Genomic DNA, 19,291 nt, shown 5'->3' on the forward strand with positions numbered 1-19,291 from the left:
CACTGAGAACACCGTTTTACTACACCATAGAGCTACTACGTTTTTACAGCTCTTACTCAGAGAAGTAAGTGTTTCTGCACCACCAAAATGACACAGAATTCCTTTTCCAGCTTTAGTAAGTCTTGCAGCACAAGTGCCAGCTTTGGCTATGAATCAAAACTGTTATGTGGAATATAAAGTCCTTGACCCCTTCTCATTACAGCAATATTTAATGCGCAGCTGCCCCAGCCCCACAGAGCCACACCAGCTGGGTTAAGTACATGGGGGGAGCGGGAGGAAGGGAGACAAAAGCCCCACATGTATGAACACCAACAGCAGTCTGTAAAAATGTTATCTCAGGGCTTTTGCAGGCCAAAAAGAGAACCAGCAGCTATATGCCACTGCCATTTAACAGTATGGGAGGCCTCCTGCCCGCAGGGTAAACCTTGGACAACCCAAACAAACTGACAGTATTTCTCAGGAATTTTTCTTTAAACACACATGACCACAGAAATGAGAGGCACTGAGGAAACTTTAATAGCAAAGCTCATTATAATCTTGGATGGGTTGCAAGATGCTAAACTCTCCCTAACAAGAACAACATAAAGGCATTGTAAATGTTTGTGGTTTCCCAGTGAATCACTGAGTTCTGCATGTATTCAGCTGCTAGAGAGAAACATGGAGATGACCAGGTTGGGAGGAGTGGCATGTTTTATGTAGCTGAGAAACAAAATCATACCTAACTCCACCCACTGGATTCCTGATGTAATCTTTAAATAGAAAGTGTTTAATGAAACCGAGGATTACCTGCTTTCTCCAGAACTATAAACAGCATCTTTAAATTCCCTGTTTTAAACAAAGATTTTGTTCCTCCTTGACAAAAAGAAACAGATCTAATTGTTCTGTTTCAATACAGCAAATTATAGAATAGCCTAAATTACCATGTAACCAGCATCTGAAGAAGTAAGTAAAGAATGAAAGCCACCCTTAGAAAGAGGTCACTATTACAGTTACACAGAAACTCCAACACTGGAATCTCCCATGTCATCAAGTTTAGTCACCACATCACAACATTAATTTGGCTGCTTGGTTCCCTTCACGTCAATCCACAAGAATAAAAGTGAATGGCATTTGCTTCTTCAACCTCCTGTCCCACAGATTATCTCCCACGTAACAGCTGCACCCAAACACCATCCCCAGGTACAATTTGCACTGGCCACTGTGTTGGGAGCCCTACAATTTCTCTCACTGTTTCTTCTATACAAATTATTTTCCAATGTATTTTAAAGTTTCCCTTTTGAACAATATTAGCAAGGGAGTCTGGTCCAGAAGGCCTGCAATGCACCAGGAGCCAAAAGTCCAGTGCACCTCAGCTCTACTTTTGTGGCTCTGAAGCTCATTCCAATGAAGAACTTGCATGACATGTCCTGAAATTCATGTTCAAAATACCGTTCCATTCTTTTTATATATTTTTTTTTAAAATACCTTAAACTGATCTGTATGAGTGTATTCCCTGAAGTTTGAGCTCTGTCTCTTGGATCCATACACAGCCTTGCTGAGCTGCACCAGGAACATCACAGTGGTGTTATAAGAATTCTGCCAGCCTGGTGGGTACTATTCAGACCTAGTGCCAGCAGGCACAAGGTCTCTAAGACCTCTTAAGCTGAGCACAGTCCCAGACTGCAGCTCTGAGACCGAGCACCAGACAGATGAAAGCAGCACTCATTAGGTGTCATCTGTACTTTAAACACGTTGAAGCTTGTTACCTCTGTCACTTGGCTGATGCTTCTGCTGATCAATTCCTCCCATTCCTCCTCTGTAATGAAGAGCTTCAGTTCATGAAGTAGCAGAACTTTGTGCAGAAGCAAACAGGCCATGGCCTGAAAGAGAAAGGGGAGAGAAGAACATGAAACTCTCCAGGGAAGGTGTTAGCAATGTAAATACCCTGCTAAAGTAAACAGCTACGCACACCATCTAGGGGAGGCCACATTACAAAGACTGCACACCCTCGCCAAACAAGTATGTCACAGACTGGTTTGGGTTGGAAGGGACCCTAATTTCTGCCAGGGCCAGAACAGGGACAGGGACACCCTCCACTATCCCAGCTTGCTCTAAGCCCCATCCAACCTGGCCTTGAACACTTCCAGGGATGGGGCAGCCACCCAGCTTTTCTGGGCAACCTGTCCCAGTGCCCCACCACCGTCACAGCCACGAATTTCTTCCTAATATCCAACCTAAATCTGTCCTCCTTCAGCAAAAAGCTCTGTTTGAAAACATTCTCTAGGTCCTTATAGAGTCACCCCTCAGGAGACAGGGTGGTGGGTTTTGGTTGAATGAACATATAAAAAAGAGAAGGTCAAAGGGGAGTGGAATGGATCATTACAGTTCTAGATTTAGGCATGAATATCCAAAATGTGCATTAGCAACTGCTCCAAGGGCATCACTACTGGTCTCCCGAAGTTTTGAGGCAGCACCTTTGAGTGACTGCACCCTTTACCGTACCCTGACAAATGCAGTAGGCACAAATAATAAAAAATAAAAGCTGGCAGGATAGCAAATGCTTCATTTCAGAGGAATACTAGATGGGAATTGCAGTTCAGAGCAGCACTTGGCCTTGCCCTGGAGTCAAACTTGTTCATTAAGCCTCTATATTAACACAGCAATGAAAAGAATGGCCACTAGAAAACCAACAGTAATCTGCAATCTTCTTACACATCCTTTTCTATTCCAGAATTCCTATTTAAAGGCTTTCTTAGGTACAAGAGAAAAATGCAGCAAAGGCAAAATATAAAAATGCACGAAATACAGTAATGAGGATTAGTACAAATAGCTTAGAGGATTTAAGGGGGGATTTTTTGTAGCAGCACAGCGTTAGTGAGCAAATTCTACTCATATAAAGAAAATAATGTTGCCTCTAGCTGCTATCACACAGACCAAAATTGAATGCAGTTACAAATATCAAAAAACAGAAGGAATTACAAGAGCTAATCTCATCCAAAAAAAGCAACGGCTGCTGTTCTTTAACCACATATCACAGAAAACAAATGAGCAAAGTTTGTAAAGCTCTTTATCAAAGACATAATTGAGATTATAAGTCTAAGACCTCAAAGATAAAAGCAACATGGTGATATGCAACCTGGCCTCCAGGTACTCCTTGGGTCAAAAAGAAGCAACCTGAAAAACATGGAGCAGGAGGCTAAAACCTGACCCAGACTTTTATTGGGTCGCTTCTAGGGAACTATTTACTGAATTATTCAAAGTGAGCAAAGAGAAGAAATCCCTGGATTCCCTGAGAGCAGCACGACCAGCCAGAGTCACAGGCAGTCAAACAAACACGTCACAAGCTCAAGGAGGTCTGTGTTTCCTATACAACATACTCCAGGCTTCTGGGACAGATGGGATACTGGAACACAGGTTGCTCCCTGGAGAATACCAGCACTTGTATCTGTGTCACAACAGATAATGTCACACATCCTTGTAAGCTTACCTCCAGTTTGCACCAGTATGGCCAGTGAAGAGAATTACCCAAACAGAAATTCTGTTCTTTACTCGAAGGTGAAAGTGCAGCAGGGAACCAATGAGACCATGTCAGAAGATTTATGCTCATTCAATGAGCGAAAACACCCTAATGCCATCTTCAAGGCAGGTAGGCTTACATATTCCTTGTAATTATGGGGAGGCTGTGTCTTACAGAACAAATTATGGCATGTCTGCATGCATGTACCAAATGTAGTGGAAAGTCACTTCAGTGCAATTACAAAGCAAATGTGACCCTCGGAGCAGATGAAAGACTGCAATTCATTCTGAAAGGCCCAGGCAGGGTCACAAACCTCCAGGCACCAGCTCTTCTCTGACAATTACAAACACATTTATACTGCAAATGGGTGCAAAGCAGAGAGAAGGGTCATGTTAAGGTATACTGGGATATCTCAGGACTGCAGGTTTACTCCAGAAGCACCAGTGACAAGGGCCTGCTCAGGAACTGCTCCAGTCAGCAGTGGGTAGGAGCACTGCAAATTAATGAGGAAAAGAACTGGAAGGAAATCAAAGCCATCCAAAGGAATGGGAGCTCTGGAGACCTGAGACTCATATGGTGCACTGAAGAACAGTCCCTGAATGGGACCTACTCCTTGGTAAGCACTGAGCTTGAAAAGTATTTTAAAAGAAAGGAAAAAAAAAAAAACCAAACCACTGAGCATTCCCTTCTGTGTGACATAAGTGAGGAAGTCAGAACACCCAATCATGTGAGGATCCTGGCTGGTGCTATCACTCTTTAGTAACTTTGTCACACTCAGAGCTTTCATGCCTCCAGCCTGTGTATTAGATTCCAGCAAAGTGAAAATATGTTTGAGTCACACATAATTAAAACACTGCTATTGCTCTACTCAACATTATCCTTTTTCCTGATTGTTTAATTTAATAATGATAATTTAGTACTAAGCACAAACAACTTTTCTCATTTGAAACAACAAAAATAGAATATTTACTTGTTGGTTGAAATAAAATTTGGCTTAAGAACATCTCAGTCAGAGAGTAAACATGACACTAATAACTACAGGGTTGTCAGTACCATGCTATGCTGTACTTTAAGGTTATCATATTCATCCCAGAGTCAATGATTTCCCTGTTCCTAGAGCTGTTATTAACATACAGGCCTTGTACAGCCTATCCTTTTACAGCAAACTGAACAGCTCAACAGCAAAAGTTAAACCACAGGGAGAGGGACTGACATCAGTGGACTCAGCCAAAAACATCGGGGCAGAACCAAAACTAAATCAAGTTCTTCAGTCCTGGTCCAAGGGTGAACCCAATAAGAAACAACATTTCTCACTCCTCCTGCTGATGCCATCCCACCTCAGCAAGTTCAAACGAAACTAGGAGGGGCACCAAGTTTTCTTTAGAAGGTGGTGCAACCATCACATGTCACTCACAGCATCCATAAGCACGTGAAGAAGGATCCTGGATGTCATCAGAAGATTGCTTAACAAGGAAATGTAACCAGAGAAAACAATCGAGCAACCAAGAGCACAAAGCTGCCATCCCCCTGGAAAGCAACAGTCCTCAGCAATGGCTTTTCAGCCACAATTCATCTGTCAGGGCTGAGAAACATCAAAGCACTGGCTGGGAGGGCATGGAATAGCTCCAGGTAGAATAGTCCCTCCTGGCAGGGTTTGCAAAAACGATTTTGAACACTCAAAAGTGCAATCACTTTCACGACCTTCAGGAGCTTCACCAGGTAACAAAAGCTTCGTTTTACCACCTAATATAAGGGGAGCTAAGAGTATGAGCACTTTGCATAAGAAAGGAAAGACCCAAAGTCAGTCAGATCTTCAGGAACCATTTCCTTGAGGGGGCAGAGAAACAGCTCTGCCGCTACATTTCATTTTCCTTGTTTTATCTTCTCAAATACATGGACACAATGCAGCTGAAAGCAGACATGTTACAGGCGTGACATCCATGCACATGGGAGTGAATGTTCATCACCCCTCCCCTGCTTTAGAGGGCCAGTCAGAGATACTGCAAGCCACTTTCTTACCCATCTCAACACATCCCACTTTTTGGGAATGCAAATGTTTTTAATGAAAATAGCCTAAAAAAGAAAATGAGACTGCTCAGAGGATTTTTCAACCCATCTCCTGGAATGAGGATCTTCCCATCCCCAGCAACTTCAGGAAACACATCACTGGAGCACCACCAAACAGTAGTGGCAATACTAGCAATCCAGAAAGATCTTTTCAGAAATGAAGAATAGTCACAAAATTTACCTATGTTCTGTTCTGTGATGCAGAGGTTTCACTGAAACTTTTGAAATACAAGACCACACACAGAGCACCTTAGGAGGAGCCAAGCCACCCCAGCTAGTTCAAATCTTTTCCATCAACACTTACAACCCTTGTAATTTCTCACAGCTCATAACTTACCCTTAATATGTTCATGATGGGTCTTTTACAGATGATACAGGGACCAGCTGCATGTTTTACCATCACATCACAGACCATCAGCAATTTGAAGTTTGGAGAGTACTTCCACAAAACCCAGCACGGACCTGGAGCTCAACTACTAGACAAGCCAGTTGTCTCTCTCCCTCCTGCCCTCCCCAGCAACACTGGTATTTTGGAATGTCTTACAAGTATTTGGCAATTTTGGAGGCTGGCAGAACAATACTGTCCCCAAGAATATCATAGAAGATTCTCTCCATTTTCTCAGTGCCAAATCAAGCCTGCTGTGTTCCTGACAGCCCTACGAGAGAGCCAAGTATTATCAACACTTCACAAATGGACAAAAATAGCAGAAGACTCAGAGTCCCAGCTACCAAACTCCAGTCCAGCTCAGAAAAGAGGGGTGTCATCCCCACTCATGCACAGTCTCTGAAATGAGAATGTGTGACAATAGTTACAAGCAGCTGACAGCCAGATTAGAGCTTTTTCTAAAGGGAGCTGAATGCTGCAGTGCATCCTGTGCACTAGAAGCCACGCAGTTCCCTAATCAAAACATTTTCTCCTAAATGCCAGTTTTTAAAAAGACCATAAAGTAGTAAAAACAGTAAAATAGTAGAAAAAAAAAATACAAGGGAGGTCTATTCAAGCAGGCACAGTAGATACACATAGAGACTCCCACATACATCTATCAAGCATGCAACTAAATGAGGCAGAAAGGCTCATTATCAGTCCACGTGGGAGCAGAGAACAAACAGTAACTAAGGGCAGTGGTGACCCTAAGATTTTCTGTGGCTTTGTTCATTTCTCTCTTATCTGCAACGATTACACAAAATGCCATTCAGTGCAAACGGTTGTGATTTCTTTCTGAAACAGGCAACATGCTCACTGCAGTAACCAAGATGTGCTGGTAATTCCCAGGTGTGCTCACCCACCTTAGCCAGATACTAAAAAAGAGTGTGAGTGGAGGCTGCACACAACCCAACTTTATCTTGCACAGGGAAGGACAAGACATCTGGCCTAACCATTAAACATGGTAATGGATTAAACCCCTACCCATCCAGCCACTGTTTTCCTACTGAAAGCAGGTTATCTAGCACAGGTAGGTCAAAAGTTGCTCTCCTCTGTCACCATCCAGGTGAGCTGGATGGAGGGGAACAGATTGAGATGTCTTTCAATCACTGCTGTGAAAAAGAACAGAAAGAACAAAACAAATAAGCCTTTGCAATACTGTAGAGATTCTGTTTGCAGTTCTGAAGAGATGAAGGCATGACCTAAATTCAGAGTTGTTTTTCCAAAGAAAAGCACTCTGTTAATAGAGGGACACTTGTTTCTGATGCAAAAAGAAACACTCTTCAGTCCCAAGTGGTTTAGGATAGTGGCTGGAGGTGGCTTTGTAAACAAGTGAAAAAACCTGCCACCCAGGCACACTCCTGAGAGAAAAGACACTGAAATCAGCAGCCACCACTGCCACCATCAGAGGAGCGGGAACCTTAAGATGTGCCTGCACTGTGATACACCAAACCCTGAGTTTTCACACAGCTGTTCTGCTGGGTGATCCCTAAGCAGTTTGCAGGCTACAGCTGAGTAACCCTTCCAAATTCCCTGACAGCCATTTCCAGCTTTCAGTAAAGAGGCAGCAAGTTTGCCTGGCTTGCCTCAAGCACATGGCAGGACAGAAACTCTTATTAGATCTGACCCAGGACAGTATTTGAGCTTATCACACCTCTTTACACTTTGTAAGAGAAGTAGTGGGGAGTTTAAATGGTTACAGAAGACATAAAGATGGATTTTCCTCATCTTTCTGCCTGTTGTTTTTGCAACATGAACAAAGTTTATCCACATGAAACATGTTACCAATGTGGCAAGATCTTCTTATTCCCTTTATGCAGTATATATATATTAAAAAAGAAAACATTTTACCTGGAAAATTACAGGTTTGTGCAACTCAAATGCATTTTTATAAGTGAAGAAGAGTTTTAGTACTATCAACATTCCACTGCTCTTGGAAGTCCAGGAGACAAAAATATAGAGCTGGTATCACACCACAGAGGCCACTGGTATTTCAGAGCACTAATGCCTCCCTTCAGGCACAGAGCTTGCCCTGCCAGCACATCTGACTCAGTGCCAGCACAAGGCATAAAACAGCAACTCTCAGCGTGTACAGCAACAGAGATATGGCAAAAAATAATTGCACTTCTAGAAATTCTCTCCTCCCAAGCCCTTTGAGACTGCAGTCTCATGAATCACATGCTGCATTTGTGACAAATGCTACCAAGAAAGCTGGGTAAAAGAACAGAGGCCAAGAATATGGGAAATTATAAATAAGTTTTGTTTGAATTTTAATAAATAATAAAACTGTGAAATAAATTCCTCAGCTACCTGTAATTTACTACATGTTCAAAATAAACCAACCAACCCACTCCAAAACCCAAAAACTCCACCTTACAGGGCTATTGGTTACAGGAGAACAACCTATCATTTATTACTACAGAGCAGGAGATCCAAAGCACCACAGCAAAAGCCTCTTCCAATTACTGTCAAAGCTTTTTTAAAATGAAAACAAAGAGCATCCAAAGCCATGAAGCAAGTGCCAATCTACCCCCCCATTTCTGCTCATACAGTCAAACTATTTTATTTTTACATTCACATTGGATGTGGGATAGAGATAAAGGCTCCACTGGAGCAGTCCTGAGTTTCAGGGCTTCTTATTTCTTAACCAATATTTGAGTCATCATTTGAGCATTTCTGAGCCCATGAGCTACAAGTCTGTTTGATCTTGGTTTGGCAGCTGAGTCCGAGTTAGAAACTCAGCCTTGAAGGTTATTCAAAAGGACCAATTATGAGAGGGATGGGACAATAAGATCCACAACATTGGAACTGTTCCACACAGCAAATTCCCAGCAGGCTGTTCAGAGGCAACGGCAGTTCAATGTATGCTGTGTATACCATACAATCATGGAATGGTTTGGCCTGGATGGGACACCTTAAAGCCTATCCTGTTCCACCCCTGCCATGGGCTTCCACAATCCCAGGTTGCTCCAAGCCCTGTCCAACCTGGCCTTGGACACTTCCAGGGATGGGGCAGCCCCAGCTTCTCTGGGCAACCTGTGCCAGGGCCTCCCCACCCTCACAGGGAAGAATTCCTTCCCAGTATCCCATCCATCCCTGCCCTCTGGCAGTGGGAAGCCCTTCCCCCTTGTCCTGTCACTCCAGGCCCTTGTCCAAAGTCCCTCTCCAGCTCTCCTGGAGCCCCTTTAGGCACTGGAAGGGGCTCCGAGGTGTCCCTGGAGCCTTCTCTTCTCCAAGCTGAACACCCCCACTCTTCCAGCCTGGTTCCAGAGCAGAGGGACTCCAGCCCTTGGAGCATCTCCATGGCCTCCTTAGTGGGAGGCAAGAAGAGGGACAGAACAGGATTCTTTCCAAATTTAAGGACAAACAAGAAATTATGCTTCAAGATCCTTAACACGTATCCTCGCTAAACAAGCATCAAACACCAATTATTTACTTAAAACATACAAAACTTATTTGAAGGCTTTAGATACAAAAAGTGAAAGCGAGTGGTGCTTAAGAAACGTTTGTGCCAAATCATTTTTCCTCAATCCCCAAGATGTAACTGCAGTATCTCATACACAGCATGTGCACACAGACATGATTCATACATACTTCAAATCCAACGGGGAGAGAGGATAAGACAAAGCCCTGGCTGTGGCTTAAGAAAACTACTTTTTGATAACAAAAACTAATTTTCCCTCCTCACCACCACTGAAACAAGGCACACACAAACAGTAAGAGATTGCCATTTAGTAGCTGTCTAAAAGGTTTCAGTGTGAAAAGTGCTCACACCTTCGGGGATAAGTGGACTGTTAGGAGAATGTGGCTATTCATGTTCATCTTCTGTTCATGCATGGTTATGAGAATGTGCCTGGCATGTTCAGCTGTGCAGAACTGCCTGCGCAAGGACATCTGAGCAACAACACAACTATTTCTTGGTTTAAAAACTGGACATCAACTTTTACCCCAAATTTACCCTGTTATCCCACTGATTAGGGGACTCGAGGAGAGCCTTTCCTGCACCTTGTTCCTGGCTGGCTCCTCTGTCCTGCCTGGCACAAGGACACTGTCAGTCACTAGACAGACTCCTGTGCCTGAAAGCAGTCAGAGAGAGCTCACACTGCCCACAAAGACCATGGAAACATCTTCTGTATGATCACCTGGCTTTGGAGTTGAATTCAGCAATTCCTGCTACAACCCAGTGTCCTCAGACTAATGAAATGGCTTCTTCAAGGCGTTCCCTCAGCCAGCCCTGACAAGGTGTGATATTGCTCTCTAAGGTCGGCAGAGCACCAGCAGGACACAACTTGGCCAGCACAGAAGCTGTCAGACTGTCAGATGACAGTTTCCAGGTCTGTCCTTCTGCTCCAGAAACAGAGATCATAGAAGAATGCAGAAGTAAACACTGAGCAGAAATCCCCAGCCATCATCCACCATCCCCAGCTCCCACACCTTCACAGTGCTCCAAACATCACACTCTGGGTCAGAAAGTAGGTTCCTCCCTCAGTTTGGCTTTGCCAAAAAAAAACCAAGTAAGAGATTTATGAGCTCAGGAAAAAAATTGTCCTTGCTAAAAAGTGATGAAAACAAATGATGTTTTACTGCTTAAATTAAGTTCCTGTGACAAATGGATGAGAAAAATTTTGCAAGGCTGGTTAATTATAACATGTAAAGCATTTAAGTGACACCTAAATCACATTTTACAACCTGGGATGATAAAGGCAACCTCCGTGTACTCCCACCAAACATCCTACGTCATCAAGCTCTTGCAATCTTCAGTGGTTCAGAACAAGCCAACCTGCACTGCAGCCCAGCTTAAGGCACTTTTACCTGTTCTTCCTTCCCAGTAAAAATGCAGATTTCCATAGATCTGGCAGGAACCTTTAAACCACTCACAACAGCTTACATATAATTAGCACATTGAAAATAATTGCCATTCAAGAATGTTTTGCTCATTTGACCATCACCATCGTATAAATGATCTGTTTAGGCCTTCTTGAGCACAAAAATGATGAAGAAACTCTGTAATAAACTCTGTGGGTTTAACTTTTATTCCTAAACCCCTCCCTCTCTCTGGCTGGTTTAACACGCAGATCAGCAGTTTGCAAACCAAAGGGGGCTCGTGTCCACTTGGGACTGTTTGATACAGTTTGATTTTTGTTTAATACATCCCAGTATTTCCCAGTGCAGGTCAACTTCCCAGTCACTATCTCAGCAATGGAAGAAATGGAAAAGCAATCGCCTGCTCATCATCTCCTAAGGTAGCAGGTGAACTGGATCCCTCACCTCCATGAGAGAGGCTCAAGACCAAGACTCAGGGATGGTGAAAATCTCTGGCTAAAATGCTTCCAAGTAGAGGAAAAGCACAGGATGTAGAGCTAGATCAGACCTTGGTGCCCACTTTGGATACTCTACTTTTGAGTTTCAGGTTTTGCTACCTTTCTTCTGAAAAAGAACAAAGCTCCCTGGAAGCAGAGACAAAACTGGCTGTGAAGAAATCTCCATCTTCCTACCCCTCCTGCAAACTGCCCTCTCCTATTTCTATTGTCCTTCATACACCTCTTCACCTATGGCTCAGATGTCCTGCTCTAGGCAGTAGCAAGGAGAAGTTAAGCAACCTGTATGATTCCACTACTATTCCCAAGGCTCTGAAGAGCAGCAGTTCATTGATCAAACAAGCTGCTCACTTCATTCTGCTGTGACTGAGCACTTGCCAGACCACAGAAAGTTTATCCCATTAGTTACACTGGCACATCCTCCTCCACAACCTGAAAATGGCTATAGCATGACAAGCACTTTAACCACTGCTGCTCAATCTGGCTGAAAATGTGGATTGAGCTATACCCCACACAAACCACCTTTATATAATGCAGCTGCACCACACAAGTTGTGTCAGTCTAGACCCTACAGGTAAAGATACTCACTGATTTCACTGACACAGTCACACCAGATGAGTTTCAAATGCACTTGAGACAGCAGAAATCCCAGGACTAGCAGTCCTGGCAGATTACATATACAACCTGCAGACCATATATACAGCATTCACTCACAGGTTTCTTTATGCCCTAGTACTTTTTTTAACCAGGGACCCTGCAAATCACATTCTCTTCACTGCTGCCAAGGAATGCACTTTTTCAATGCTTGGTTCCCCTGCAAACAGTGCTCTGGAGGATGTTCTTGCCAGAGGAAAAGCCTCAACTTGCACTTGCCTAACCAGAGGGGCCCATTTGGGAGAGTCTGCTCACTGCAGCAGGACATCCGTGCCCAATACAAGTGTGCACAGGTACAGCTGCTTCCTTCAGCACTGTTCTGTTGGCAGCTGGGAGAGGCAAAAAAATAATTTAAAAAAAAAAATTAAAGCTTCCTCCTTTGGTCACCACAGTCTAACAAGACATAGTGATACAAATAAGAAGTTGCTATATTTTAAAGGGAGTAGAGAGGAGTCAGCACACACAGAGAGATCTGACAGTGCAGTTTTTTAGAGGATACCTACATGGTAAATAGTGGGATGCACTGGCAGGTTTTCTGCCTCAGATAAAGGGTCTGCAGGACATTTGTGCAGTCAAAACAATGAGCATATAAAATAATACACAGGACCCCTGGGCCAGGCCTGGCTGATGGTATTACATACCAGCTCTGAGTATTTCATTTGCATACAACAAATGGTGAGCATTCAGGGCTGGGAAAAACCTTGTGCTCTTCTTTCAGCGGAGGCCAACAGGCAGACCCTTGGGACACAGCAATCCATACAGCACAATCCATATATTGGTCTGCTGCTTTGGTCAACACACAGTTTCATTTCTCCCTGGGGTAACCACTTACCATATCAGAAAGGCCAATCAGTCTTAATGTTTTGCTCCAAAAAAAAAAAAGTCAATATATTATTACCCTAAATTCTTGGAAAATGAAAAGATGCCATAATTAAGTGAGCCATGAGGACACAAGATAAATCAGCAGCAGAACACAGGTTAGCATCCATGAGCTCTGATGTTTTCTTGCTCTTCCTGTAATGCCCAACTACAGGAGTGAAACGCTGCTGGGGAATACTGGTACCACAAAGCATACTGAGACCAGGGAGAAAAGAACAGGAATGGACCCTGCAATGCAACCAAGCTTCCCTTTCCCACATTAAAAAATAATAATCAGAAAATATGCCCATTTTCCTTCTTCTCTGCCAAATTAAGGACACAGTCACAATTTTAAAAAATAATCTAAAACAATTTGGTTTCTTAATAAGACCCTGTTTATTTTGGAGCATTTCTACTTTGCTTTTACAAGTTTCTCACTCTAAACATCAGAGCAAGAAATGGTTTTTTGTTAAGAAATCAAAGCAAAGACTCTTGAAGGACATCCCAGTATCTGAGGCTCAAAGAAACATGACCAAGAAACCTCTCAGGAAATTATCTGGGACACTCTCCTTTCTCCCAACTCTGGTTTTCCTCTTGAAAAAAAACCCAAACCAACCTATCCCCAAAGCTTTAATTTTGTCAGTTTCTATTTAACTTTATTTATTATTTATATATTGTAATACTGAACACCAAGAGGCTCCACTGACATCTCAAGTTACTCACACACATTGGTAAGACCAAGACCAAAACCGTCCCCCCAGTTGCCTCACCCTCACTGCTCCTCCCAATACTTTCCAAGCCAGATGTCTCCCCTGCACAACAAAGCCCTCAATTCAGGAGAGACTCGCAATAGGATTTTCTTGAGGCAATTCAGAAGGCAGCTACAGCATAATGCAGCATATTTAAAGAGACTTTGCTGAAGTCAAATTTAATAATTTAGGAGATTTAAGAGCAGCACACGTTTAAAAAAAGCCCATGTTGCCTAGGCACTGTGTGCTTTCAGCTCTGCCCCCGATACACTAGACCAGCCTTGATGTTGCAAGGACAAAGGTTTTCATCTTTTGAGAATATTTCATTCATATCAGCAGATAATGAGAAATTAGAATTCCAATTCACTCAAACATCAACCACTGAAGTATAGCTTTCATGCAGTATTTAAAAAAAAAAGGTACTCACACGTTACTAAAATTGTTAGCTTGGAATACAGAAATAAAAAGCATTGCTAAGCAAAAAAAAAAAAAAACAAAGCTGGAAACTGTACTGGGTTGAACTTTGAAGATTCATTGCTTTGGATGCTCATCAGCAGACCTCTTTTCATTTTGCAGAATCCACTGAGAGAGGCACGATGACAAGACAGAGGGCACAGTGCCCTTGGGAAGAGGGACAGGGCTGGAGACCCTGTTGTGTGTGGAGGTTGCTGAGAAATTCTGCAGAGGAACCTGAATTCCTTTCTTGTGCTTCAGCTCTTGCAGAGTGGCATTTTAGTATGTCCCAAGGGAAAGCAGAAAGAGAAGCAGCCAAACCCCACTATTCCCACACCCCCATACTACAACAAAAATGGACCTCCCACCTGGGGACATCGTTGTCAGTGAGCAGAGCCCAGACTGGCATTTCATTTTATGCTATAAAAGCCCTCATCTTTCTTCGCTTCCCAACAAAACACCCTTCCAACACACCTGCCAGTACTCCCAAACCAAGATCCCACAGCTCACTGTAAACAGAACATAAATCATTCTCCGGATCTTCAACAGGATTCTATCCTGATGGTTTTTTATATTTTGTAACATTAATGTATCTTGAGTCCGTATGACTGAGAGTCGCTAGTTTTATCAGGCCACAGCCATTTCTTCCCCTCCTGTGTTTGTTATGCCATTATTAAATACATGGCAATGACCTTGTCTCTGCGCAAACCTTTCCCATTTGCTCTACACAAACATCTACTCCTCAAACTGTGGAAGGGGCTGTGTTTGGCAGGCTGAACACAACACACTTGGGTGGTTCAATCTCTTTAAAAACTATCAACTCACTTTTTAAAAACTATCAACTACCCATGTGTCAGATGGCAAGTTTAATTTAGTAGGCTAGGAAATGACTCAGTTGGAAAATCACTGCAATATGGTATAGATCTAACTCAGCAAGTCCATCCTACACACAGGGCTGTTACTGCTCTGGAGCACTTCTCTCCTTGGACAGCTCTTACCAGCAGCTGTGTCTACGGCAAGAACTGAAAGTTATGTGACCTTTTAATTTTCTTATTTCTTCCCAGCAACAGACTGGAATGCTTCCTCCATTACTGAGGATTTGCTATATGATCATCAATACAATCAGCTGAACAGTAGTGAGCAAAATAAACACAGCCTATATCTCCAGTATCACAATAAAGAGGCAAACAGAAGCTTTTTCATGTTCTGCTTGTGCTGCACTGAGTATGGTGGAATATAAAGACTGGGGCTGATAACAGGGCAGTGTCTCTGTGCCAGCCAGTTAATGCCTGGTATCACTATGGATCTGTTTGTGGGCAATGCAGGCATCTGTCTGCTAGACACTTCTGGCAAAAGACACAGAGACCATTAGAAGGCACCAAGAAGTACAACAAAAAAAAAACCTGTGTGAAGGAAAAATAAACAAACATAAGCAGCTTACAACATGCATGATGCTCCCAAGAGACCCTGCAGGTTCAGTGACAGGGGTCCCACATTTAGCTGAAATTCACCATGAGCACACCAAGTTCTCAATGCAAATACAAGTGAAAACTCATGCCGTGGAATTTCGAGCACTCAGCTTAAATGCAGTCAGGAGGACCTGAAAAATTTACACAGAAAAATTTTCAACCATCTCACACAAGTAAGAGAGAAACACAGCTTAGAAAGCAATTCCTCAGGGAGACACGTCTTGCTGTGGCATCAGACACCTTTCCAAAGAAGATCAGAGACTATTTATAGATGCTGTCAATGTCCTCCTCACCAAAGGAAAATGGTTTCTTCGAGCAATCCCCGTGTAAGAAACACTCTCAAAAATGAAAGGCTGGGATGCAATAATCCACATGCACAGCCATCCTAAAGATCTGGGAACTAAAAATCTCCACAAAAAAACGTAGAGCACTCTGGCCCTGACCCAGCAAAGCACTTAAGCATTCAACTGCTTCCCATTCAACTTCAGCGGACAGTTTACATACCTAGAGCTAGTCCGTGTCACAGGGCTTTGCTGGCTCTGATGAAATAGATCAAAAATGCCCAAGAGCCCATCCATAGTTCAGCTTCACCTTGCAAAACATTGACTCTCCTTGACCATCACCTTGCACAAAACAGGAACAGGACACTGACTGCAGCCAAAGCATGTTCAATTTGATGTAGATTTTCCAGCTGCAAATTGTTTCTTTCCATTGAGGAGAGGGCACATATTGAAAAGGATGGATTCTACAGGCAACAGCCTCTCCAGCACTGCATCCCTTGGATCTCACTGCCTGTGGACAATTCACCCTCTGAAGGCCTGTCCACCTGTGACACCTCTACGGAGGACACAGGCACAGGGTGTCTGACCTGTGCCAACAGAGGATGCTCTGAAGGAACAGAGCCTTTCACTCATGGCCTATTGCTCAGCTCCCACCAGTTGCCCAGTGCTCATTCCTGATGCATAGCAGGTAGAGCTGAACTGGTGCTGGTTCTTATCTGGGAAGGTTTATTCTGCTTCATTTTTACTAACAGCTTATGCAAAATGTTCCATAACAAGCTCTTCCTCTACCACCTGCTGGAAGCTATCTGTGAGCACGCAGGCAGGCCACAGTGCATTAATGTGGGGATCCATTCATCTCCCCCAGCATGAAGTGAAATACTCCCAAACACTCACACAGAGGGATGCTGGCTTCTGAGGCTTTGCAGCACTTTTACTGCTCTTGCTGTATTAAAGTTTAATTACTTTTTAACTTAGATATTTACATCAAACATAAACTGTTCAGAAGGACAACTGTCAACCAGCCAAGACGTCTTTGGCAGGACTTTGGGATCATATTTTCCTCTTCTGGTGATGGCAGCTCTGGCACAGACTTGCTTCAGTTCTGTAAAATTACGTCTATATATGTTTGATCCCTTTGGGGAGACTGCCAAAGCACCAAGATTAATTAGCAACTTACCTAAAATACACTCTCTCTTAGATAGATCTTAAAGGGTTCCTTGTCACAGACAGCTTTATCAAAACACATTCTGGAATACTAATGAATCTGTATGACATAAGATGACATTTTGAACTCTGTCCCAGTGCCCATTCTCATTTCCACACTAAGTAAAATGACTTTTATTAGCTTCATGACAGCTCTGCACTTACATCAGCTCTGCAGAATTCCAGCCAAATCACAGAAAATAAACTCACTTCATGGACAAATACAGCCTCATTATGCTTCCAGCTACTGCAACATCCTCGATCAATATAGCTTTGACTGTAAATAAGAAGGCAGGAATGTATTCAAATTGATGTGTGACCACAGGGCAAAAGTAATTGCAGAGGCTCTTAGCAATTGTGTTCACTCGCAGTGCCTTTCTCAAAGGAAAAGAACAAGGGATGGATATTAAATCATTTCTGTAAATCCTAGGAAAAAGTTACAGACTAGAAGAGGTTTCAAGTGTCTGCTACAAGCAAGATGGAGACAACACCTTACTTACTCCTGGCAGTAGTGATGCTTCATTTATTAGTGCTCATTTCCAAACTGATTCCAATACTGCTGGCCAACAAGCTGGACTTCTCAGGGAAAAGCACAGCTGTTCCAGGCCAGGCTTGAGAGAGGCTGCACTTCAGCCTGCTTCCAGCTGGGAGCTGGCAGGTGCCCTTGCCTGCAGGAGCCTGCATCAGCAGCACACCTGGGTACTGCAATGCAACGAGTCACACATTTTCCCTCTTCACCTGATCCTCAGGCTCACAGAGGGAGTTTTTAGGGTAGAAACATTAGTTCATGGACTCATCCAGTTCTCGTATAGGAGAATGGGGGGATACTGCAGTGAGAACCTCACCACAATTACCAGTGCAGCACTGAGGGGTTTGTGCTACAACAGCATCAGCCCAGGGACAGCCCAGGACTGCACAATTACAGAATTGGATGTTACTGTAGCTCTGCTCATCAGACCAATACAGCTAAAAATAAACCAGGAAGACATTCCTCACCTAAGGCTCAGGAGGGTTCTGGTATGTAGCTGAGTCATACAATAATCATCAAATTAAACACATCTTGATCCCTGGTTTATGTTCCATCAGCACAAACTTAAAAACCAAGCTTTTATGCATATTGAAAAAGCAACACTGCACCCACTGAAACAAGGCACAAGGAAGTAATTTGAAGGTCAAGGACTCCTGGAAAGCGACTGTAGCAGTAAGAACAAATTGCACTAAGAAAAGAGGAAGTGAGGACTAGCTCACACACATTTTTTTCCAAACAGAATTTGAGAAAATATGTTTAGTGTTTGTGGAAGGCATCAGGCTGACAGAAACATCCTTTGTCCATGAAACAGCACAAGCCTCCCCCATCCTGTCAGCACCACACACGTTCTGCTAGCTAACTGCACTGCCAGTGAGATCATCTGCGCCAGACACTTACCACAATTCACTAGCGCCAGGACAACTCAAAGGGAAAATGCAAGCTCCACTTGTGATGGCTTGTCATTTTCCCATACCAGTTATCACTGGGGTCTGTTTCCCCAGCTGCCATTTGTACCTGAGCCCCTCAGGTGTGTGACAGGTATGTGTCTGGTCACTGCACTCCAGAAATGGTAGCTACACTTTACTCTGGTGTAAGCACTTTGTCTGCAAGGGAAAGTTCTCAGATCTGCCTGGATGTACCAAAAGATTGTTATGTGGGCACTGGCCCCATTCTCCTACCACTGAAGACACTTCTGCAAGGACAAGGCCATGGTGTGACTGGTTCTTAGGACCTCAGTCTGCAGAACTGCATTCAACAACCTAGATTAGACTGCACTACGAAGTCATTCTTTACCTCCTTCTTCCTTTTTTTACTTTAACTTGTAGCACTTCTCCTACACTAAAGGTCCTCTTGAAAACCTTCACAGTAGCTGCTTGCAATCAAATGATTCTGTGTAGTTTCTAGTCACTTCTTTCTACAACAGACAACACTGCAAGGGTACGTGGCAGGGATGAGGCAGGCCACATTCTGAGAAGACAGTACAGCCTTAAGTTATATGCTGATTTAACATACATATGGGATGGCAAGGATCTATCTACAAAAGTTTGTGAAAGGGATCCCAACTCCTACTGTAGAAAAAAACAAAAGAAAAAAGCCCACGAAAAAAAACCACAAACAAAAAAACCCCCACAAAAATTAAAAAATCCAAACCAAAACCACCCAAACCGTCATAAACCCCACCAGATTTCTCAGTTCAATAAATGAGTGACAACCAAACACTAGTATGTTGATTTTTTTCAAAGCCTGAAGTGTTTTAACTTTCACACACACACGTTTGAGACTTTAACTTC

The 19,291-nt window shown here is 43.2% G+C and overlaps 1 protein-coding gene across 2 annotated transcripts in view; it reads right to left on the minus strand.

Annotated features, from left to right (window-relative positions):
- The window catches only part of MYBBP1A (MYB binding protein 1a), a 59,229-nt gene that overhangs the window by 13,867 nt on the left and 26,071 nt on the right, over window positions 1-19,291 (minus strand). For both annotated transcript variants that reach the window (XM_032129751.1, XM_032129752.1), the window contains one exon: window positions 1,746-1,859. In XM_032129751.1, coding sequence (XP_031985642.1) covers window positions 1,746-1,859 — 114 coding nt within the window. The remainder of the gene's footprint in view (window positions 1-1,745; window positions 1,860-19,291) is intronic.

This window comes from Corvus moneduloides, chromosome 20 (assembly GCF_009650955.1).
Source record: "Corvus moneduloides isolate bCorMon1 chromosome 20, bCorMon1.pri, whole genome shotgun sequence".
In the NCBI taxonomy this organism is placed as follows: Eukaryota; Metazoa; Chordata; class Aves; order Passeriformes; family Corvidae; genus Corvus; species Corvus moneduloides.